The sequence below is a fragment of the Xyrauchen texanus genome, chromosome 30 (genome assembly GCF_025860055.1).
Source record: "Xyrauchen texanus isolate HMW12.3.18 chromosome 30, RBS_HiC_50CHRs, whole genome shotgun sequence".
NCBI classification, from domain to species: domain Eukaryota; kingdom Metazoa; phylum Chordata; class Actinopteri; order Cypriniformes; family Catostomidae; genus Xyrauchen; species Xyrauchen texanus.
The window spans coordinates 35,827,387-35,852,031 of record NC_068305.1 but is presented as its reverse complement, the minus strand read 5'-3'; the positions used below and the strand labels follow the sequence as shown (position 1 = coordinate 35,852,031).

At 37.6% G+C, this 24,645-nt stretch overlaps 1 protein-coding gene across 1 annotated transcript; it reads left to right on the top strand.

Annotated features, from left to right (window-relative positions):
• Positions 1 to 1,265: 1,265 nt before the first annotated feature.
• Positions 1,266 to 21,582, top strand: LOC127624123 (WD repeat-containing protein 26-like). The gene is made up of 14 exons (XM_052098793.1): positions 1,266 to 1,823; positions 5,330 to 5,429; positions 8,880 to 8,936; positions 9,592 to 9,728; positions 10,746 to 10,843; positions 12,017 to 12,173; positions 12,266 to 12,404; positions 12,595 to 12,735; positions 14,566 to 14,685; positions 14,779 to 14,924; positions 15,481 to 15,559; positions 16,125 to 16,254; positions 16,326 to 16,520; positions 20,020 to 21,582. Exons 1-14 carry the CDS (start codon positions 1,609 to 1,611, stop codon positions 20,043 to 20,045), a joined length of 1,740 nt encoding a protein of 579 aa, XP_051954753.1. The 5' UTR covers positions 1,266 to 1,608; the 3' UTR covers positions 20,046 to 21,582.
• Positions 21,583 to 24,645: the final 3,063 nt, after the last annotated feature.

Genomic DNA, 24,645 nt, shown 5'->3' with positions numbered 1-24,645 from the left:
CAAATACTAATTTGTACTTGACTATTCCACGTCAAAAACCCTCAGATGACTCTAAAAGACAAGGACATGGTGCTTTATTTTTGGAATTTGGTATTGTCTCTGTAATTTGTATTAAATATGTAATAACTTGTCCTTGGGAAACAGCTGTCTTTTTTGGCTGCCATCACTAAGCTGTCTTATTTTTTGATCCCTCCTTTAAAACCACCTTATTCCATTCTGATATGGAACTCATACTGGTCATGAGCCAATAAATTTCTTAAAGGCCACAAAATGTTCACTTGGGATCATTAACAAAAGGCAGAGTTTTATAATCAATTGATTGAATTGTAGATTTAACTGTGAACAATGCACTGAAACCATAGTCTTGTAGAGATGTAGTCAGGGTATTTTGTGGTCAGGGTCAAATGGCATTTTAATAGTCAAACATCTTCAGGTCTACATATCTCAAACACAGAGGGGCTGTCTGATATTTTAATGCTTTGTTATCAACATGCATTTCACTTCCGATGCTCTGTTTATCTTATGTGTACTCTGTTAAAACTCTTGGTTATAGATTCAGTTCTCAGAAAGTGTGTGGAATATCTTAATATCTGTTTTTGTTTTTATTCCCTTTTTCTCCCAATTTGGAATGCCCAATTCCCACAACTTTGTAGGTCCACGCACAACTTTCCACAAGGCCCATTAACAGCTAGAACAAGCTTAATTCCACTTTGGTGAATAAATGTACCAATTTCTTTCCATAAGAGCAAAACCTGTACATTATTCCAAACTTTTGGCCGCCAGTGTACAATAAACAGAACTTTAATACCTTTGTGTTGATTTTTTTTAACCATCTATTAAAGCCATTAGTGAGGTAAAAACACTGAGCTTTAATAACGTTTGCCTAATGTTTGACTAGACAGTAGTTCCAACCAAAATGCCTTGGTCAGTTATTGCTAATACAATAAAACTGATAACTTGGTATTAGCCACTCTAATCGTGAATGAAGAAATGTATTGAAATGTGAATTGTAAAGATTGTAACTGTTTGACTGAGAGTGTGTAATTTATTCTGTGGTATTTTGGTGGGAACTATATTATAAGGGCTATCGTCAAACAATAACAGGTTTGCTAATCTTTTAAAGATCCACAGCTCGAAAAAGCTGTCCTAAAATAAGAGAATAAGTTATAAACTCTCCAAAAGTGTTTTTTTTCTCTCTCTCGCTTTTAATTTTTTGTCAAACTGCGCCCCCTGTTAGCTAGATCGCCGGCCGGAAGTGAGGCAGCAGGAGAATGTCCGGTGACGTCAGAGTGTCCGTACGCCATTAGCGCTGCAGCTGTTTGGAGAGAAACAACAACAAAACGAACGACGCTCGCACGACGGAACGCGCTCTGGACCGCGGGAGCCCGACGCCTCTTTCCCTACCCCGGGCTTCACCGGCTTCTAACCACGGCCGCTCTCGGTGAGGAAACTCTGGCCTCAGCTTCCTCCTCCTCCGACTCGGACACCGGTGGAGCGTCGCCGCCCCCGCGGAAGAAGCACCGAGCCTCGGCGGCGGAGGGAGCAGGAGAGCCCGGGGCTTCAGCGGGCCTTCCGTCATCGACTCACCTCAGCCAAACAGGCACCAACATGCAGTCAAACGGGACCGGACAGGAGCAGAACCATCCGGCCGGCGCGCAGAACGGAGAAGCAAATGGGCTCCAGAACAACGCGAACCCTAGCGCAGCGGGCTCGGGGGCCTCGGGCACGGGTTCGGGCTCCCTGAAGAAGAAGAAGCGTTTGTCTCAGGCGGAGGAAGATGTCATCCGCCTCATCGGACAGCATCTACACGGGTTAGGGCTGAAGTAAGTGTATCAGGCATGAGGATTCAAACCGGACCGGGTCGGTTCTGATTAAACCTAGCTGACAGAATCAAAATCAGATTGTACCGCAAGCCCACAACGTCAAACCTACTAATATCGTATGTATTATATCACATTAAAATACAAGAAAATGTAACGCGCATATCTATCATTCATGACAATAAAATCAAACAAATGTTAAACAGTCGTACAGTACACACAAAGAAAGATGTTATCAGATGACAGCTGTGTTTCAGTCAGATGGCCCGAAATCCACATTTGTTTTTGTTTTTTTATTTGCAGCATAACAGATGACAATCATGTTGATCAGTGTGTCTGATTAATACTTAATATATTGTTTATGTTGATCAGTGTTGGATGATCAGATAATCATGAGATGGTTAATGAAATACTTGTGTGTTTGTGGTTTAATGGCGGCTGAAGAATGTGTGTAGCAGCAGCTGGTTTACATTAGAATTGAATCTAATTTTAGTGAAGATCTGCTAAAGCGATCAACTGCCATGCAGATTCAAAACAAAACCCTAATTCATACCAGAATCCAAAGCAGAGTATGTGACCACACTGTTGTCTAAGAATTGAAAAACAAGATGGACCCAAAACATGAAAAAGATTAAAACATTCACCCCTCCCCCCTCTCACACTCACTCTATCAGCCTGTCTCTCTTTCGTAATCATAGGATGACGTCATTCAGTTCAGACCCTGCATTCAGGCACAGACAAACATGTTCAAACTCAGAAACCCTTAACCGGACTCTAGTGTCATATTATCATGGCTTGGTGTCATTAATACCAAATTTAAAGGGATAGTTCATGTGAAAATGAATATTCTCTCATCATTTTCTCACCCTCATGCCATCCCAGATGTGACTTTTTCTGCAGAACTCATACAAAGATTTTTAGAAGAATATTTCAGTTCTGTAGGTCCATACAATGCAAATGAACAGTGGCCAGAACCTCCTAAAAGCATATAAATGCAACATAAACATAATCCATATGACTCGTGCTTAAATCCATATTTTTAGAAGTTATATGATAGGTGTGTGGATGAGAAACAGATCAATATTTAAGTCCTTTTACTAGGGGTGCACAATACCATTTTTTTTCTCTTCCAATATCTGACATCTAAGTATCAGCTGATCTGATATCAGTGTTGTTTTTGCGTAATCAATTTAGAATATTTTTATTGTGTGGAACTAATAGGGTGTACTCTGTAATATGTAAACAAACCCAAACCTCTAACTACACAATATTTCAAAATAAATGTATGGCTTATTAAGAAAAACTTGAATGTTAACTCGTCTACTGGATAGTGTAGCTGCAAAATTAACAGTAATTCCAGTCTAAATGTTCTGTAGAAAATAAGGCCATTTTATTTTCGCAAAATATTTCAGTTTTATATCTGGATTTTAAAGGATTCAGATAAATTTTTTGTTCAATTTAGTTTTTAGATATCAGTTCACTTTTCATTCACAGTTATTTTTTTGGAACACATTCAACTTAAATATTGTTATAATTTATAAACAAATAATAATAAATTATTAATATTATGATTGACTTTTATAATTTTAAATACAACAGTAATATTTCTCAATCGTGCTCGTTTATCTTTAAAACACTGGCTTTTATTTTGACATTCTGATCTCTCCATGAAGTCCTGTATGTGTCTGTTTGTAGGCATGTTCACAGTAGTTTAATTGGCTGCTTATTCAAATTCTGGTAAAATGCACAACAGTTGCCTTTCTAAATGCATATTATTTGTGTTTTTTTGGAGCTTAAATGTTTTGGTCACCATTCAGATATTCTTCTAAAAATATGAATTTATGTTCTGCTGAAGAAAGCAACTATCCCTTTAAGCAATAAGAGTTGAATGGCCATGCATTATTTTGAATATAGGCTTGGCTAAAGGCAAATGTTTTTACATAATGTTAGAGAATGCTTCTTGTTTTCAAACTCAGCCCTTAAAGGGGTCATGACATGGTTTTTTTTATTGTATTATTATGTTCCCTTAGGTGCAATTATAGTATTAATATATATTTTTTTAAGAAAAACTTTTAAAATCTAGTGATTTATGACCTTTTCCCACCCTGTTTCTCATCCTCTGATTCAAACAGTCTGTTTTGGGGGCGTTTTCCATTTAAGACTTCAGTGTTAACGCCCACTGTTATGATTGGCTAACGTCAGTGCCTATGTATCAATTATTGACGCTCCCAGCCAGAACAATATGCACGTAAACTAAGTAAAAACACTGTGATTATTCATAATGAATGAAATTGCGCTTTAAAAAGTAGTTTAAAGTTTAAAATAGATTACTTACAGTTTGCGTCGTCGTTGTTCCCAGAATAGTCGGCACGGACTTATCTTTGAGCAACAGTTTTCTGGCAAAGCCAGCATCATATTGAGATTTGTTCTCAAAACAGTCATCCTTAAAATGTACAGAACAAACGCTTAAGTTAACACTGCCGTGACTGGGTCGATCCGCAAAAAATAAACTGCATCCATTTTTCCCTGACGTCTGGATCTTTCGGCAGCTTATTCAGAGGTTTTGTTTGACCACAGCCAGGAACAGCACATCTGTGTGGCATCGTAATTTTCCTGTGCACAAGTAGTCTCTGTCAGAGCTCGCTGTCCATCGACTGAACACTTGTGAGGCGCACGGCGATACTGAAATGAGTGTAGTTGTCTTGCGCTTATAGCGTAGTTATGTTGTGCTGGAGGCGGTCATATGCAAACGCTGTTACGTCACTTCTAACCGACACGTCACTTCTAACCATGAATCCAGAACGAGCTGTATTTTGAGCTTGATTAAATAAATGATTCGTTTAGAATGGGGAGGACGTCTTAAAATATTAAACTTGCAGGACGTTTTAATGATACAAAGACCTCTTATATACCAAAAGATCAAGGCAAATTTGGTTTCTCATGTCATGACCCCTTTAAAGCTTTCTTGAGTTTAAACCCCCTGTTGGCCTTTATTATTGAAAACAGGCAAGACCATATTGACCATATTCAAAATATAGCAGGGGCTGTAGGGCCTTATCGCTTTTATTCAGTAGTAACTACTACATAATAAATACATTAAAGGGATAGTTAACATTTTTAATTAGGTCAATAAAACATTGTGTACACTGTGCTTTGGCATCATTTGACACTATTGTCATTAGAGGGGCAAAATAGGCCTAGTCAAAATAACTGGCCATATTGTGTCTAAAATGTGTGACTCAATAGTAACATCTTGGATCTGTTTTGAATCAGTGATAGCCATTTGGGTTTGCATCCATGTTTTTGAAGATGGTGATGGTAATTTGAGTATGTTAAGAGCTGAATAAAGTTAACGTACCCATAACGCAACCCATTTAAACGGCATTAAACCTCCTGATTATGTGCTGGTTTGGCTACTTCAGTGCCTGAAATCCCAAGTGCTGATATTGAAGAATGTGTTAAAGCACGATTTGCAGTTGGAAATTGAAATCTGTATATTCTCTCTCTAGTCAGACAGTGGACTTGCTAATGCAGGAATCGGGCTGTAGACTGGAGCATTCGTCAGCTACGAAGTTCCGAAACCACGTCATGGAAGGAGAGTGGGACAAGGTGAGCTGTTTCAGCACTTCGCCTGTCTCCTGTAATGTTGTGATGGTATAAATGTGAAGTTCTTTACCTTCTAGATCAGGAGAGATGTGAAGGAGGTTTAAGGTCTGATCATGCAGAGAGAAGGGTGGAATGTAGGTCAAAGGTTATGATAATGTGTCAGGTGGGTCAGGGCTCAGTTGAGATTTTTACTTGCCTTCCCAATATTTTAATTGTCGTCACAACAAATATATATATATATATCATTTTTGTATTTGTAATTATTTATTTTTTTTAATTCTTTAAATTTTACCTGTTATTTTAGTGCAATTAATAATAATAAAAAAAAGATAACACATTAAAATGAACACAATTAATCATTCCTCTTGACCCAGAGCTTTTCAAGCTTGAAGTACAAGTATCTTTGTGTTTTTATGAGCTGTGTCAGCAGGGGGCAGTCAGTGCACCTCAACAAACTTCAAAAGCAGCGCAGCCACAGAATGAGAGCTGGTCCAATGAGAAGGATATACTCTAGCTGCAGGCTGAGCTCCAAAACATCAGCAAAGATACAGAGAGCCCCTAACCCTTATCCTAACCCTTACTGCATGTGCAAGTGTCGCCCCCCTTTTGGAGTTGCCCCAACCCCCTTCTGGAGTAACCCCGCCCTCTGTTGGAGATTCTGCCCAGTTTCGAGATCTCTGTGCTGCAGCTACCTACTTGGGTCAAACAGGACACATTCTTGACAACTGTATAAAGCACCACAGAATGCAGGGATCAAACTGAAAATTTTAAATAGCTCAGAGGGAACGCAAGAATGTTTCCTGTGAGAACAGGAAGAATTGATGAACTCGAGTGCAAAATAGTTTGCTGTCGACTGTAAGGTTATGTCTGAAGCCTTTTTTTGTATTGTCCAGCCAATGCTTTATTCGTCTGCCATAATAATGCAATATATCTGAAATATACAGTATGTTTAATTATTTGAATTATTATGTGTTATTATATAGAAGTATCTTTATTTTTTGGTGCCTTTTGATATATGTGATTTAATTGCGATAAATTGGCATTTCATGTAATTCATTTGATTAAAAATGTTTGTCGATTGGCAGCTCTAATTTTAATTAAACGTTAAGAAAAAATTATAATGTAGCTCCATTCTGATTCAATTTTCAGCCTTTCTAACTGATGCTTCCAACATTATCACTAGACAGTCTTGCAATTTCCAAATGGGTAGTTTCCTTGGTGACATATTTAAATCGTCTCACAAAGATATCACAAAAATACAAAACATAAAAACTAGTGCTTTCAGTTCATAAAAAATGTTAATCGCATAATTTTACGTTGTTAATTGCAGATTTTGAAAGTGCTAAAATCTGACACTTAATGTTCTTCTCTTCCTGTTAAAATCCATTTATTTCCTTCTAAGGAAAGAAAACAAAATTATATACAGTATGACAATATAATGCTTTATAAACACTTTCCACAGTATAAAGTATAAAGATAGAAATGCACTAAAATAGCACCAATTCAAATAATATTAAACGTTTCCTTAAAGTCTAATTGGAAGGTTGCCTAATTGAAAAACCTAGTCCCCACATAGGTTGCATTTTCATTGCAATGAGCATTAAATCTCTTAAACTCTCATCCTCCACAATAGCTGACAGACATTGGCTATCCACTTTTTTAGCGATTGTGAAGCTCATGGAGTTCGTGATTCGCGTCTATGGCAGCGTTAATCGCCGCTTTGAACTCCACATGAAAAGCGCTTGCAGACAAAAAAAGTATCTTTCAGCGTTTCGCCTTACCTAGTTTAAACAATACTTTATTTCCGTCACAAGTTCCATCTAGGCTTGTTTTGTACAACAAATAGTGTTAAGAGCTCCATTCTCCATCACTTTATCACTGACACGGAATTACTGTTGTGTGTGTGTTCGTGGGGTGTGCGTCAGTGAAATGATTCCGGGTGGACCCATTGCAACGGTTCCACCCAACCTGTGTTTATGTTGGTTTATGCTATATTAACAGTAAATGCATTAAACACAATTAAGAATAGTTAACGCGTTAAACTTTTGTAATTCATTGCATGTGCTAATGCATTCAATTTGACAGCTCTAATAAAAACACATGTACATGATCAGTGAAGTACTAACAGTGTAATCTCTTGGGTTGAGCCCTGTTTGAGGTGGCAGTGAGAGGTCACAGAATAATTTAATTCCTGGTAAAGCTTCAGTGATAGAGCTTTGCTCTGAACGTTCTTCAGGATATCATGTGCAGACATAATTCTCTAACCACAAGTGTAATTTTTCTAAATGTAACACTTTGTTTCTGCAGTGATTGATTCAACATATATTGTAGGTGCATTTTCAAAAGGTTGCACATTATGACAAAAAATAGTGAAAAATGTATTTTCATACAAATTCTGTTTGTTTTATTATATTTTTAGTTTTGCATGTTTACTATGTTTAGTCGTTCAAGTAACCGGCCAACTTGTTGCAACTGGACTCTTAACCAATATATCATATGGTAATATTCAGCCTTTAGGGCAACACTTCATGTAGCAGATAAGATATTTTGGTTTGTAGGTCAGTTAAAAGTTAGATTTCTGTGAGACTGAGACTCTTGGCATAAAATGTGATTAGAAATGCAGTTTCAGTAGCACGATCAGTGATTGCTCCAGTTCCTGGTTCAAAGTTTGCTTCATGTTCTCTGAAAGTGTCGGAAGAACTATTCTGAATGCTGTTGCTGTCATTTCAAGTTGATTTGTTTTCTTTTCTTGAGAACACCAGAACGAAAGGTGCTAAAATCGGATCTTATCAACTAGATTGATCAATTGTTTTAAAGGAGCTGACTCAAATAAAACAAAATTATGAATCTGACATCAGTACTTCTATGATGAACTCTATGATTACACCAAGGAAAGCGATGCCTGATGTCAAGGTTTTCAGTTAATAAAGATTACATTTTTGGTTGGCTCCTCACATAAAGCTATCTTAGGCCTTCTCAAGACTTAGAATATAGTATATAAGCAATATGGACCTCCTTTCTGGTGCTTTTTGTCATTATGGTGCTTGACAGCCCCTTGTCCTCTGTGCATGACACATGTTGTACGACAAAACTGCAATTTGATTTGTGTGGATCTGTGACATTGGAGGGATCTGCTTCTTGCAAATAAGTGAATTGGACAGTTTATTGGGTTCTTTAGGTCAGACCACAAACAATGTTTCTGTATCTTCACCCATTATGACTGAACAACCACTATGGAATATATTTCATATTGATTAAATTTGCCATGCAACTATTTGTGATAGTGAAATGCATTTGGTTCCACAACTTTATTTCTACACCTCTCTATACAAGTGTTTGAAGGCCTGTGAGAGCGAGAGAGTGTGTGTGGAAGTTCTATGCCTGTAGTTTATCTATTATTTCTCCAAACTTCTCAATGCTGAACTGAAGCTTTTGTTTTTTTGTGTGACACAGGCTGAAAATGACCTGAACGAGCTGAAAGCTTTGATGCATTCACCCAACGCTATTGTGGTAAGGCCACTGTACTTGACCGCATACACTCTTAAAGGAATATTCTGGGTCATTACTTCCATTGGAAGTGTTTTAAAGAAATGAAGGGATGGGTCAAAATACATTTTTGTGGTAAACAACATTATGCCACAAATGCTGTCAATTGAATGATTACCTTTAATACCGAAATCATTGTGATCATCTCTGTAGTCTGACTGTCTGGATTTAAAGAAGTAGTTGACTCACAAATGAAAATTCTGTCTTTTATGCACCCTCTTGTTGTTCCAAACCCATATGACTTTCTGTCTTCCATAGGACTTTAGCCTCAGTCATCATTTACTTTCATTGCATCTTTTTAGCATACTATAAAAAATGATGGTGATTGAGGCTTTTATTCTGCCGAACATCTCTTTTTGTGTTACACGAAAGAAAGTTATATGGTTTTAAGTTAAACAAGAAGGATAAGTTAGTGTTGTAACATCATACAAGGCCTGTGTGTCTTTTTCCAAGTTTATTTTCCCTTGAAGCTTATGTTGTAGGAATTTGGGTCACGAAAGTGCTCGTATATTCGAGGTTACCGCAGCAAAACTATACAGCCATACCTATACACTCCTTTCAGAGCTGTTTGTTAATAATTGAGTTATTGAAGTGCTAATATATCTCTGTCTCTCTGTAGCGGATGAAATTTCTGCTCTTACAGCAGAAGTATCTGGAGTATTTGGAGGATGGGAAGGTTTTGGAAGCTCTGCAGGTTTTAAGAGGAGAACTGACTCCACTCAAATACAACACAGACCGTATCCATGTGCTCAGCGGGTACAAAACACATAACATACATGCACATTAACATTCACTGCTCGTTTTCAACAGTGAGTTTTAAGACCAGCACCTTTTTATTTATTAAAGGAATAATTAACCTAAAAATAAAACTTCTCTCATCATTTACTCACCCTCATGCCATCTCTGATGTGTTTGACTTTCTGTATTCTGCTGAACACAAATTACGATTTTTAGAAGAACATCTCAGCTCTGTTCGTCCTCACAGTGAATGGTGGCTAAAAATTTGAAAAAAAAAAGCACACAAAGGCAGCATAAAGGTAATCCATATGACTCAAGTGGTTAATGTGATTTGAGTGAGTGAGAAACAGATCAATTTTTAAGTCCTTCTTTTTTTACTATAAATCTCCACCTATGACCAGCCCCGACCAGTAGATGGTGTTATGCATGAAGAATGTGAATCGCCAAAAAACAAAAGAAGAATGTTGAAGTGAAAGTGGAGATTTATTGTAAATCTGGACTTAAATATTGATCTGTTTCTCAACCACCTCTATCATATCGCTTCTGAAGACAATGATTTAACCACTGCAGTCTTATGGGTTACTTATATGCTGCTTTATATGCTTTTTGGTGCTTCAAAGTTATGGCCACTATTCACTTGCATTTTGAGAACTTGCATAGCTGAGGTTGCTAGCTCACTATAATTTCCTAGCTTGCCTCAGGAACCCTTCAAAAACTGACCTTAACTCTTTTTGCCGTGATACACATTTCCATGTTAAAAACAACTTCTCTGATTGGTGGATCTCACTTCAGGATTATGGGTAGTGTAGTACTTCACTTGGACTTTGACAATGAAACAAATAAAAAAAAGAGCTTTTTAAGATCATCGTAGGTCTGTTTTGAAAGGTTTATTAATTCATGCTAAAAATAATTTTCACAGTAAAGATTTTGAATAGCATTTTTACTGTAAAAAAAAATAAGCTTTTTATAGAGTTTGTGCACTCAGAAGCACTCTCTGATCAGCTGTGAGTGTTTTGACGGCTGTGTGTTTTTAAGGTACCTGATGTGTAGTCACGCTGAGGATCTGAAGGCAAAGGCAGAATGGGAGGGAAAAGGTGCCGGATCACGAAGCAGATTACTGGACAAACTCCAGAGTGAGTACACACACACACACACACACACAAACAAAAGCACTTTGCACTCTGGTTTAGAGCATTTTCATATGTGTCTCAGTTAGAAGTTAGTTGATCAATATGGATTTTTCAGTGTCCATTGCTTATATCTAGAGTGCAAGGTGGCCGGTGTAATAACAATACAGTATAAATAGTTATATGTAGAGATAATAGCAAATGATAGAGTTGTAAAAAAGTAGAACTCTTTATTTTAGACATTTACCAAATAATATTTGAAAACAGAAAAACCTTTTTGGAATGACAATACTTTCATGAGCTTTTTAAACCGACAGAAGGGGGAACTAAGGGACTGTTTACACCGAACATGTTTTTGTGTCCATCTGCTCTGTTTTTAAAAAGAAAATTCAATGTAAACATGCTACTCAGATGTCTCTGACCCTTACGCCACTTGTCTCTCTCTCTCTCCTTTTTTATTGTATCTCGCTGAAACGCTGCACTTTAACATTTTAAAGGTTTTACGATTTTTTAGTAACATTCTATGAAGCCTATTTATAATTAATTGTAAATGCATGTAAATTCATGATGTCTCATAATACACCTTATAATGTGTTATAACGTCTCCTAAATAATTGTAAAGTATTTTTGTATAATTGTAACTGCAGCAGTAATTGTTACTACAGTATATAACTGCATAATTGTATATGGAGTTGGGATGAAAATAAGGTGCATTTTGAACTGTTTTGTGACCAGTGCAGACAGACAGCACACTAGGGTAAGTCATTTCCTAAATAGGGAGCAAGAAAGCATCCTATAGCTTTCCTATACAGCCAAGTGCATTCACTTCTAATATCCGGTCAAAAGTCATTATAAGTTGTATAAAGTATTGTAATTGTGGTTACAATTATTTATGGGAAGTTAAAGCATATTGGAATGTGTATAATGTGATATAATGAATGCATTGTAATGCAAATGGTAATGTCTGCACTTATGTAGCGCCTTTTTAACCTTAGCGGTATTCAAAGTGCTTTACACTGCGTCTCATTCACACACTCATTCACACACCAATGACGGCTTTTTTTGGGTAATGCTGATAATCTCAAAATGTCCAAATATTCGCCAGTATATTGGTCTATGACTAGTCTTGATCAAAGGTTATATTTGTGTTTGAGTGTGTTGTGTGTGTGTGTTGTGTAGCGTACCTGCCCCCCTCTGTAATGTTGCCCCCTCGACGACTGCAGACGCTTCTCAGACAGGCCGTGGAAATGCAGAGAGATCGCTGCCTTTATCACAACACCAAACTGGACTCCAGTCTGGACTCTGTATCATTACTGCTGGATCACGTCTGCAGCAGGTGCGTTTGTTTGCACACATTCTAATGCAACATTGGCTCTACTGCAACCTCAGAGATTTTATTATTTCACATCTCTGTGTTTTTGTGTGCAGGAAACAGTTTCCCTGTTACACACAACAGATACTTACAGAGCATTGCAATGAAGTCTGGTTCTGCAAGTTCTCCAATGATGGCACTAAACTCGCCACTGGATCAAAGGACACAACCGTGATTATATGGCAGGTGGAGCCGGTGAGTGAGGACACTTACACACACACAAACACTCACTTTAAAGATTTTAAGTTTGGAAAACGTGTGTTCACAACCCATTTTACTTCCACAATAATTTAATGATCATTTTAACTTGTCTAAGATTAAATAACTCCAGAGTTTCAAAGATATTCTGTGCTTTTGTGGAATAAATTAATTCTCTCTCACACAGGACACTCATCAGTTGAAGCTCTTACGGACTCTGGAGGGTCACGCGTACGGAGTGTCATATCTGGCCTGGAGTCCTGATGATGTTTATCTGATTGCCTGTGGTCCAGATGACTGCTCTGAGCTTTGGCTTTGGAACGTTCAGGTATGCACGGCTCACAATGTTTCCTGCCAAAATATGCTTGTTTTTTTTAGTGGTTGTAGCAAGCGATTTTCCAAATCTTGACTGATCTTAGTTCTGGACCAAAAATCAGTGTTCATGATAACTTCATTAGTATCTTGAAATCTTAAGTTCATCTTTAGCCTGAAGGAATTTTAACCCAGAAACATTTGTCTTTTATTACCCTCATGTATTCCAAACCAGTATGACTTTTTTACATGTTGCACATCATTGTAAACAATAAAAGCACTCATTAAGTTTAAAAGTACTAAGGGCAACGTGGTTAATTTTGTGTTTTGAGCCATTTAGTTCTTCCATTATTAAATCAAAAGTTGAAGCAATGTCACCAAATGTGAGGTGCAGTCAATGCGCAAAGTCTGACATGTAATTGGTTTGTAAAATATGTGTCTACGTCATTAGATTCAGAGTGTTTCTCGTTCATGAGAAGAAACAAAAGTTATTGGGATTAAGAACCTATATGGTCATGACTAGGGCTGAGTATCATTAAAAAAAAATTTGATACGATACCTTGACTTTGATACCGGTTCCTGAACGATACTTTTTCGATACCAATTTTATGAAATCCTTTTTAACAAGATTACAAACATTACACATTACCTAAAAAAATCTTTGGTTTTATTTTTTCAGTTTGTTGACCTTTTTTTACAGACTCAAACTCATCTCCTGTGCCTCCTGGTCTCCTCATGCCAGGGTCGGCAGAGGCTATAACAAAAAAACAAGAAAGCTAAACTGTTAATTCAGCCAACCCTAAGGATAAGTACGGTTTAACAAGATAACAAGATTAATGCGAGTTATTTTTAGCATCGATTTATCTATAGCCATACATCCAAACAATATCTAACAATACGTAGGTCCCAGTTTATAGGACCATGTCACTGCACACAGAAACGTACATTTAACAAGAACACAAGCATGTACCACTAAAAGTTAGCAGATTTTGTTTGTTGGTTTGTTTGCTAAACGTTAACCTTACCTGTCGGAGTCCCAGTCATAGCACCGCTGTATTCATCAGTAGTTTTGAAGGAAGCTCTGTGGCAGGACACTAAGAGGATGACTGCACCGGTTCGGTCTTCTTGCAGTCGAAGACGGAGCAACTTTCTGCTCTTAAGTTTATTCTGTGCACTGTTGGCATCGAGTCTGGTGAAATGTAGCCACACTTTTAATCTTTTCAACATCTTTTACATCTATGGCTGTAAACTAGTGTTTTTCCGTGATGCCTAAACACAGCCAATCACCGGCACAGATTTGGCTCATCTAGCTTGCTACATGCTTATCACTGACGTTGACGAAATGAACCCCTTAGGTATGGTAATTTGGTACCGAACGACAAGATATTTTTCGATACTTGATTGTTTAGAGGCAATTCGGTCGGTGCCTAAAATGTACCGAACTCGATACCCAGCCCTAGTCGTGACAACGAAGTTGGAATAATTGATAACTTAACACAGACAAGGTTAGTAAGTGATTTTATCACACTAGAGTCATGCTAGCACATATGTTTGATTATTGCAGCTGTACTTATGAAACGGTGTGTAGTTAATATTTTGAGTAAATTGGACCCATTTACTTTCATTATATGTGCCTTATTGAACACAATTTTTTTCTTTAGAAAAAGAGGGATGAGGTGAAATCCACATTATGCCTCATGCGGTCAATAGAGTTTTAACATGTATTAAATCCGAAACATTGCTTGTAAACATAAATATACTGGGTTTTTCTTACAGAGTTGTCATTTTTCTGGTGAACTAGCCCCTTAAACTGCTCCTTACTGGTTTTTCTTCTTCTGGTGGTCAGACAGGAGAACTGCGGACAAAAATGAGTCAGTCTCATGAGGATAGCCTGACCAGCGTCGCCTGGAATCCTGACGGCAAGCACTTCATTACAGGAGGACAGAGAGGGCAGTTCTACCAGTGTGTAAGTTCTGATTAAACGTAATACAAACTGGTCTGAGCATCAGTATTTGCAGGACTTGTCTTTATTAATGAGGGGTTGGTTGTGGTTGCACAGGATCTGGATGGAAACCTGTTGGAGTCGTGGGAAGGTGTGCGTGTGCAGTGCCTCTGGTGTATGAGTGACGGCCGGACTGTTCTCGCCTCTGACACACACCAGCGAATCCGTGGATACAGTTTTGACGATCTAACTGACAGAAACATGTACGCAGCAGTTTGACTCTGAAATCACATTTAGGCAAATTCTGCTTTTATGTAGTGTCGAAATTAACTAATCACGAGATAACTCCGAGATTCTACTTGGAGCTGTTCGCATCCTCATAATCAGAAATTACTCTATGGCAGTGCAATGCAAAAATTGATTATGTTCTGCTTTGATTATAGCTAAATATTTATTTACCACATTCATTAATTCACATCTACATGTTTTCACTAAATGTTTAATAACTCAGAAAGCACTCCAGGTAGCCTAACACTGGCTGTAAAAAACAAAAAACAAATACATGTTATACTATGTTATATTCCTTTTAACTGTCGAAGCCGCTGCCATTTTGGTTCTTTTTACTTGATGTCACAACAAATTCAGAGTTTCCAGCTTGTAATTATGAGTTTGTCGAAGACTTCAATGGTTTTTAAAAGTAGGAAACTCTATTTACAGTAAATCTGATATCATCTCAATGCATCTTAAGAGTTCTGAAATGGTTCTCATGGACAATTGTGTATGACCTTTCATCTCTCTTTCTCTCTGTTTCTTCTCTAGAGTTCAAGAGGATCATCCTATAATGTCTTTCACTGTTTCTAAGAATGGAAGATTAGCTTTGTTAAATGTAGCAACTCAGGTTAGTGTTTGGCTTCATATGTCTTACACTGTCTTAACTTGGTGAAACAAACTAAAAGTTTCAAGAATATGTCAACATGTCAGAGCATTATTTTGCCTCACAATCAAAAGGCAAAAATTATGTTTTACATAATGATTTTAAAGCTTATTTTTAAGACCTCTTTAATATCTGCATTATCATTACATAATTTTCATGGCATTTAAGCACCCATCTTTCATTAATGTAATGCTAAGAAATCTCATTCTTAAAGGGAGAGTTCACCCAAAAGATGTGTATGACTTTATTTCTTGTGCAGAACATAAAGATTGTTAGAATAATATCTCGGCTCTGTAGGTCCATACAATGCAAGTGAGTGATGATCACGGTGAGCTGAAATCATTTGTTTTGCTGAAGAAAAAAAGTCATACACATCTGGGATGACTTGAGGGTGAGTAAACGATGAGAGAATTTTCATTTTTGGGTGAACTATCCCTTTAAGCTATCATCATGTTGCACATGGTATAAGGGACTTGTTTGTGTGCATCTCATATCACACATCTCCGTGTGACTCGTATGTGTCCTTTAGGGTGTTCATCTCTGGGACCTGCAGGACCGTGTATTGGTCAGGAAATATCAAGGTGTGACACAAGGATTCTACACTATTCACTCGTGCTTCGGTGGACACAACGAGGATTTCATCGCCAGTGGCAGTGAAGGTACTTGAAATACTTGACATTTTTTTCTTCAGGTTCTGTAGTTATTAAACTGCTCTCTCTCTCTTATTCAGATCACAAGGTATATATTTGGCACAAGCGCAGTGAGCTGCCAATCATGGAGTTGACGGGACACACACGCACAGTGAACTGCGTAAGCTGGAACCCATCCATTCCTAGTCTTATGGCCAGCGCTTCTGACGATGGCACAGTCCGTATCTGGGGTCCTGCCCCCTTCCTGGATGCACAAGAGCTGGACAGTCTCAACGGTACACACATACTGTCCAATCACAAAATATACAAGAAGTGACATGGATTTGCTGTGTGTAACTGTGATATGACTCAAAAGACAACAATAACCAACAATAGTTCCAGAATTTTCTTTAATGGGAAAACTTTTTAGCTTAAGCCTGATTAGATGGTTACAGTATTTACAGTAATTAGGCATTGAAATCATGGATACATGAGCTAGTGTTTCTGCATCAGAAACAAAGAGCATGTTTCATAACTTGTTACAAGCAATATTTCCAAGGTGGAAGAATACTGTTATAGAGACTTTGAGAATGTGTCTTTTAAAAACAAACGTGACACCCAGTCCTTAACTGTAGAGCAGTGTGTTGAGAAACCTTCACCCAAATGCTTTATAGTGATCTGCGTTACTTTACTTACAAAACATTAAAGAGGGTGAACAAATCTTTATGGCTTCTCACTTAAGCATTTTCGGAGTTAGTATTTGGATTTATCTCTTGTTTTTAAACGTATCTCAGGCAAAGAATGTTAAACACTCATGGTGTTTTTAAGCTGACGGTGTCTTTGACAATGAACTGATCATATCTGTTTTGCAACGAGTGTGGTTTGTCCGACATATTTTCTATCTTAAGCAATTTGGTAAACAATTCTGATTTAATTGTTTGCTTCATAGCTGAAGACTGAACCGAGACTTTTAAAATTCAGCAATTTGCAGAAATCTTTTTTCTGTATTTATCAAATTGCTCTGTGGCGTATTATTGACAAAGGATTCAATATCAGACTCCATAGTATATGCTGTATGAAAATTCCTCCCCACATAAAATAAAACGGCCAAACAACAAATGTAACTACTCACCAGCGGAACAGGGTTATTCTAGGCAGACGAGTACCCCAATTGCTATAATGAATGAACGAGCTCCCAATTGTTTATGATTAAGCAAATGAGCTGATGGACGAGCCCCCAATTGTTATGATTCGTCCCAGTCTAGGTTGGGAAAACCATAACAAGAATGTTTTGGTTCCCCTCTTCCATCCCAGCACTCAAAAATAGTAACGTTTTTGTAAAGCAAAAAAATCGAAATGTCATTTTCATAATAAATGAGATAAGAAGCAAAAAGGCTTCAGGAGGGGGCAAAGGCCAAAATAACGAACAGAAGTTAAATTCCTAAAGGGGGGGTGTACTAACTTTCCTAGAAAAGAAAATTGAAATAAACATACTCTAACTCCCTTTCAACCCAAAAACAAGAGAAAACAGATATTGAAACAAAAATGGCACCCACCTCCCTACAAATGCTCCCAATATAATCAATCCAAGGCACTCTTGGACAAGACAATACCTTTTAACATCAGTTCACTCAATAGGCACAAATGCAATTTCAAGCGGTATACAACAGATTCACAAGAGAGTATAACAACACATCTGAGCCGGGAGACGGGGAATAAAGCTTTCCAGCAGCTTTTATCTTCCATCAGCTCACAGCCAGACCAATCAGGAGAATTCCTCAGTGCGCTCACCTTGTAGTGATTAGTGTGAGAGGGCGAACGAGAGTGGAGAAAAGCAAAGGGAAAAACGGACATTCAAATATAAACATTCCCACCCCAAAATACACAACCAAACATCAATACCACATTGAATACGTCTTGCGATGTAACATCTCCCCAAAAAAAAAAAAAAAATGATCACAAATAAAAATACACTTAAAATACGTCCAGGGATGTAACTGGTAGAATGTGTCTCTTTGAAAAATTTTAACCAAACCATGAGAAATTTTAACCGTTACACCCCAAATTTATAGGCTATATATAAATTGACTTTTTAACCATAGACGGAATGCGCTGAATGACCTCTTCCTACTGTTTGAATTGTGCATCGAAATGACCAATGAAAAGATTAGGCTGTTTAATAAGTATCTCCATTGGCCTTGTGAAGTGTCTATCAAAACCGCATATCTCACCCTTATGTTTTGAAGAGCATCAACTAATGTACCTCAGCTGTCCGGCTGAAGCATAGTGAAGAGATTGCCTACATTGCGCTGGCTCTGTGATTTCCCTGTCATGCATGCACAATGTTAGGTGGCTTTAAAAGTAGACTATACCGGTGAGTGAAAGCTAATTCTGACAGGAAATGTATGCGTTGGACCTGGAAAACGTGTCTCGAAACCGAACTGTCCACTCAACCGGACTAGAAACCCTAGTCATAAAACTGATTTTGATCTAAAATAGTAAGTGAAAGCTTACTTTAAATTGTCTAGCAATCGATAACCTACCAACTGAGTTCTGCGAACACGAACGGTTAGACTCAAGTCTGTAACTGAACATATGCCATTGGAATCCATAATAAGAAAACGTGTATTTCCATGTTCGCTAGTAAAAATCCATGTCCAATTAAAATATCGAACAGTTTACTAACAGATGTGTAATGATATAATATTTATGGTGCTAAAGGTGACTAATTGTTATTTTCAGTTTGTTATTTTAATGTTTATGAGAGAGTTATTCCATGCTCTTAAAAAAATTAATTTTTTGGTACGTACTTTTCATCAGACATCAGCGATATAATGTATAAAATAATTACTATAAAATGTATAATTCTTGCTGTAAAATGTTTACATATATATTAGTAGGTTACATGAATAAACAGTGTTTGGTCCAATGAAAAGTACATTTGTTTTTCAGAATTTAGCCCAAGGAATTTATTGGTTTTTAATGTCCATCCTGTTTTTGATGTCCTAAATAAACTCTGCTCACTTGGAAAATCAGCATAACAATTAAAGCTAAAGATAGGGTACCTTATATCAGCTAATTGGAGTACATACAATAAGAACAACAGTGGACCTAAGACAGGGACTTGTGGCACTCCATTCGTCATGAGTTTGGGTTTAAAGCAGTCTCACAATGCTACAGGAAAGGCAATTCAGTGAAAGGAAAATACTGTAAGTCACTGAATAGAAGTGGATGGGAATGTACATTTACATTGTTAAAAAAACAACTCAAACATGTCTAAATCGCAGCAAGAAAAATTAAACAACACTATAGATGAAATTGCTGTGATGACACGGAGCAGGCAACCATGCTTCCAAGTGCTTTTAAACAGCAGCTTTCAGGAGTGGATATGAGCAGTTCTGCAATTTTAATTGTCTGTTAAAGGGTTAGTTCACCCCAAAATTTTAATTATCCCATAATGTATTCACCCTCAAGCCATCCTAGGTGTATATGACTTCTTTCAGCCAATGGGAGTGAATGGTACCTTAGATTTTGAAACCCAAAAAAGCGCATCCATCCATCAAAAAAGTCATCCATACAGCTCCAGAGGGGTTAATAAAGGCCTTCAGAAGTGAAGCTACTTGAAGTAATCATTTTATTTTGATTTGCTTATCCATTCATAAATGGCTTTTACGTGCTTCGGTCCGGTTCATCCTGTTAGATCTTCCATTGCAGTGTACAATCATTGTTAGATCTTATTTTTAGGATAAGTGCATAAAGACTTATCTCTCTCTCTCGCTCTCCCTTATTTCTCAGAGAGTTGCAGTGGTATGGACAGTTGATGGCAGCCCTGGAGAAAACGACTTATGACAAGAAATCCAACAGTGAAAAAAAAAATTATTACAGCATTGGTCCTCCACAACGACACACGAGTGCTTGAAAACACGAAAGTGATTCAGAGCTTCTGTTTCAGGAGTTTGGAAGCAGCAGAGACCTGAAGCTGATGTGTCTCTATAGCGACCCACTTTCAAAACGACGGATCTGATCTCTTTCCCAACATGGGATTGTTCCCACATTACCCCCCATTAGGCCTAAAGACGAGACCCCACCTTTTTCCTGGGCAGCAACAGCAGCAGCCCATCAGCACTTGCAAGTTAAATAACATGCAGGGGGTAACCAAAGGGTTCGGCCGGGTGTATAAACTCATTGATTTTTCTCTCTCTCTCTCTCTCTCTCTCAATCCTAAGAGACAGAGTACAAACACTTTTTTAAAGAAATACTAGTCCTAGCAATTCTCTCTATCGTTCATTTAGCAGTTTATCAGATTGGGCTTTAGTGTTGAAAAGTGCGTGTACGTGCGTGCGTGTCAAAAGTCACTTGTGTGTGTGTGTGTGTGTGTATGTGTTCTGATTTCTGAGAGTTTGAGTGTTCGACTGAATTCTGCTTTGGCCTCCCTTCTGTAGCACAGCCGTATGTGTGTGTGTGTGTGTGTGTGTGTTCATTTGTGCCTGAATCTGTGACTGAAGTTTGTATATGTTCACTTGTGGCACTGTTTAACACCAGCGTGAGTGTGTCCCTTGTGAAGCTGTATAAATAATTTTAACAGAATTGGATCGAAGCCCCAGAGACCTTCATCTGTGGAACAAAAACTTGAGAACCATTTTGTATTTTTTTTTTTCTTCTTTTTTTTATAATTAGTGGAGTTCCTTATTTCACCACTAACCTTAGAGGTGGCATTTAGGAGAGAGACTTTGTTATTAGTAAAAAAGAAAAAGGCATATTCTGATCGTCAGTGTATCCACACAGATATTGCGACAAAGCTGCATTTTACACAGAATTTGCGTGAAAACGTGCTGAATTCAACCACAAACAGCTTTTTTTAAAAAGATACTATGACACTCAAACTGTCAATAAGAAATCTGGCTCCTAACGAGAAGTTTGTGATATATGACCTATGCATCAACATTTGAGCTAAGAGCCCTGATATAACATTTCTCACAACAGCCATACCAGCATTAAAATACCCCCTATCCCACCCCCACCAACTGCACTACATATCCACACATATTTCATCTACATGGAAACTCTGCCTGTATGTACTGTTTTATCATCATCTGATAGATTCACATGGCCAAGTTCCCTGATCTGAGCTGTTTACACCAAATATCGAGATTTTTGATTCCCCCTTTTTTGGTGCGAAATAAATATTTGCAATGGACTGATATTAAATGTTTGAAAATAATTATTTTCTGCCTGTTTTTATGAAGTTTTTGTTACTTTTTTGATTTGCAATTTTCTTTTTTTTTCTTTTTTTTTTTTGACATTATCTATGTATCGTTATATTAAACTATAACCAGTTCGTTCAAATTGTCGTCTCCTTTTTTTAGTCTTCATTTAAGCTTTTATAAACATTCTTTCCTTTCAAAAATACATTGATCATACGTTGATCATCATTTTATTGATATCATACATGCTTACTGCAGTCACAAGACCGTGCTGAAATTGTAAAAATCCTGTTTAATTCCCTTCAGATTTACAGGAATGGCTGGAATTTTACTTTAATCCAATTGCTTTTTGAAAATACTTAACTACTGATTTACCATGATCAATCCTGAATTATTGGAGAAACATTTTAATATAAGGGTTTAATGATTAACATTTTTATGAATTCCACAAAGACAGAAAAATTTAATCTATATATGCAATTAATCAATATTTAACACCCACTACTACCCCTCCCCAGTCAAGAACCCCACCCTGACCCCAAATGAACATCCCATTGGTCTTACATCCACAGAATTTTTATATAATACACAACTCTAAAACTATGCCTCTCTCTCCACAATCCCACTCCAAGAGCCCCGCAAAAACATCAAATGTCTATCCTTGTTTCCCATTAAAGAATCCCATATCTCCAGCCTTCTACACATGACCTCTTCGAAGGCTACCACCCTTCCCATCTCCTCGCATCACTCCTGAATTGAGGCCATCCCACCGACTTCCAACCCCTTAAAATAATCTGCCTGCCTATCATTGCACTGGTCGGGATCCAATTTCTTATGTATTTGTCTCCTACGTCGATGACCGCCCCATCACCTAAAACACAGATTCTCGGACAAAAATAAATCTGAATGCCCAACACGTCACACACAAAACTCTGTACCTTCAACCAAAATTCCTGGATCTCAGCGCACCACCAAAAAACACGGGCCATGTCTTCATCCTCCCATTGGCAAAACCAGCATGTGGGTGTGTCTTTAAGACCAAGCCTATACAGTCTAGAGGGGTTTCAATAGAATCTACATAGAATCATGAATTGCATAAGTCGCACCCTTGCATCTCTAGATACAGACTTTACATTTTTTTGAATCCCATCCCACACTCCTTCCTCCATATCTAAATTAAAATCTTTCTCCCATAATCTCTTGATAGAGGTTAAAGCTCCATCACCCAGACTAGTACACTGATGCCTTATGACCTTTTCCAAGAGCAGTAATCACCACTCCCAGAGTGTCTGCCACTTAAGAGGGGTATATGCTACTCCCAGAAATAGAACAGATGGTGCAGCTGTAAATACCTAAAAGAACTGAGATCTGGGAATCCCAAAATATTGAACAAAATTATCAAAGGATCTCAACACTCCACTCTAGTTTTAGTCACTGAGCGTATTAACCTCCTCACAATCCACTCTGACCAGCAGAAGGGGAACTTATCAATACATAATTTTAGGTTCAGCCATATGCTCGAGCCAGCATTTACATAAATGTTAGTTTTATATAAAGGCTTTGCAATGGCAAAATAGGGGCAAGAACTTCCTGTTCAATACAAAACCAGGGAAGGGCATAATAATAATAAAACAAAGATCTTGGGTAGGCCTAGCCCACCGTTGTCAAGCCGCCTATGTAATTTGTTGAAATGCAATCTGGGATGTTTACCATTCGAAATGAAGGACTATGCTATCAAATTGCTTGAAATAAGAGAGGGTGACATCTATGGGGAGAGATTGTAGCAGGTAGTTGAATTTTGGAATACAATTAATTTTAATTACATTAACCTTCCCAATCATCAATAAATGTAATGAAGCCAACCTGCCCACATCGCTTGAAAATCTTTTTTATTAAAGTGTCAAAATTAACTAACTAAATCACACAAATTTGCTGGAAATAAAATGCCCAAATACTTAATGCCCTGTTTGGGCCACTGGAAGTTGCCCAGTTGAAAAGCCCTTACTGGACAGTAAGCTGTCAGAGCCAAAGCTTCGGATTTAGACCAATTGACTCTGTATCCTGAGAACTTGGAGAAGGAATTAATAAATCTGTGGAGGCAAGGTATAGATCTAGTGGGGTCAGAGACAAATAACAAAATATAATCTGCGTAAAGCAAAAGCTTATGCGCCATGCCTCCCGCCATCACCCCTGGAAAATCCTCCTCCTTTCTAATGGCTGCTAATGGTTCCACATTTTAATATAAGGGTTAAATTTTGCGACATTTATCAAATTGATGGACAAGTGTGCACGCATTTGTTCATAATTTTGAGACTAATTTCATTCCATAAAGAGCTATTTGGAATTAATTATGAGGGCAATTATTTGAGCGTAATAAAGGATTTGTTCCAATTGAATATCTCTATAGTTTTCAAGATATATCTTTGAATTGATCAGCTACAATTGTAAAGCCCATTTCGAGCTGTTTATTTTCATTTAATTCAATTTTGCCTGTATACTTAAGAGTACAGTGTTGTGCCATAAGCAGAACTTAATTAAAAAAATCAACAATAATCGGTCACTGGTCTGACCAGGCTGACATTTGTGCACTGTGACACATTTTTGTTGATGATTTAACTGATCTGAGAGTAGTTGGCAGTTTCTTTGGCAGATCAAGGTCTCTCTTTGAAAGTTTGTAAAACACACTGGCTCAGTGCAGCAGTAAACACACTATTGTGATGTAGGTAGTATTACTTTTTAACTGAAGGGTTTGTGAACCCTTACTACTACTAACTACTTACTATTTAAGGGTCTCATTTTCAGCTCATGTTGCTCTCATGTTTGAATCTGATTGCGTAATGTGAGTGACTGGTTATGATTTCATAAAATTGATAACTGCTCCTGTAAGAAGAGGATCCATTTGCATTAAATGTGTTATTTCAAAAGTGATTGTACTGTTTTGAACTGTTGTGCAGGTGATGTGTTATGTGTGCATATTTTCAATAAAGCATTCAGGGTTTTGAAACAGAAATAAGCACTTTGCATGTCATAAGAGGCTTTTAATCATCTTAGGCTGGTTTAAGCAGTTTTTGCTCTCTGATCGGGGCTGTTCTTGTATTACAGCAACGTTCTTGATGGTTCTAAAAATAAAACCTGACAATAACCATTAGACAACGCTCTATACGTTCCTTTTATGTTGTCACATAAAAAACTTTCCTGCAACTTTCATGGAACTAAA

Coding starts and splice junctions, on each gene's coding strand:
- LOC127624123 (XM_052098793.1), top strand. CDS start 1,609: ATGCAGTCAAACGGGACCGGACAGGAGCAGAACCATCCGGCCGGCGCG. Junction 1,824..5,329: donor CTACACGGGTTAGGGCTGAA/GTAAGTGTATCA, acceptor TTCTCTCTCTAG/TCAGACAGTGGACTTGCTAA. Junction 16,521..20,019: donor AGAGCTGGACAGTCTCAACG/GTACACACATAC, acceptor CTTATTTCTCAG/AGAGTTGCAGTGGTATGGAC.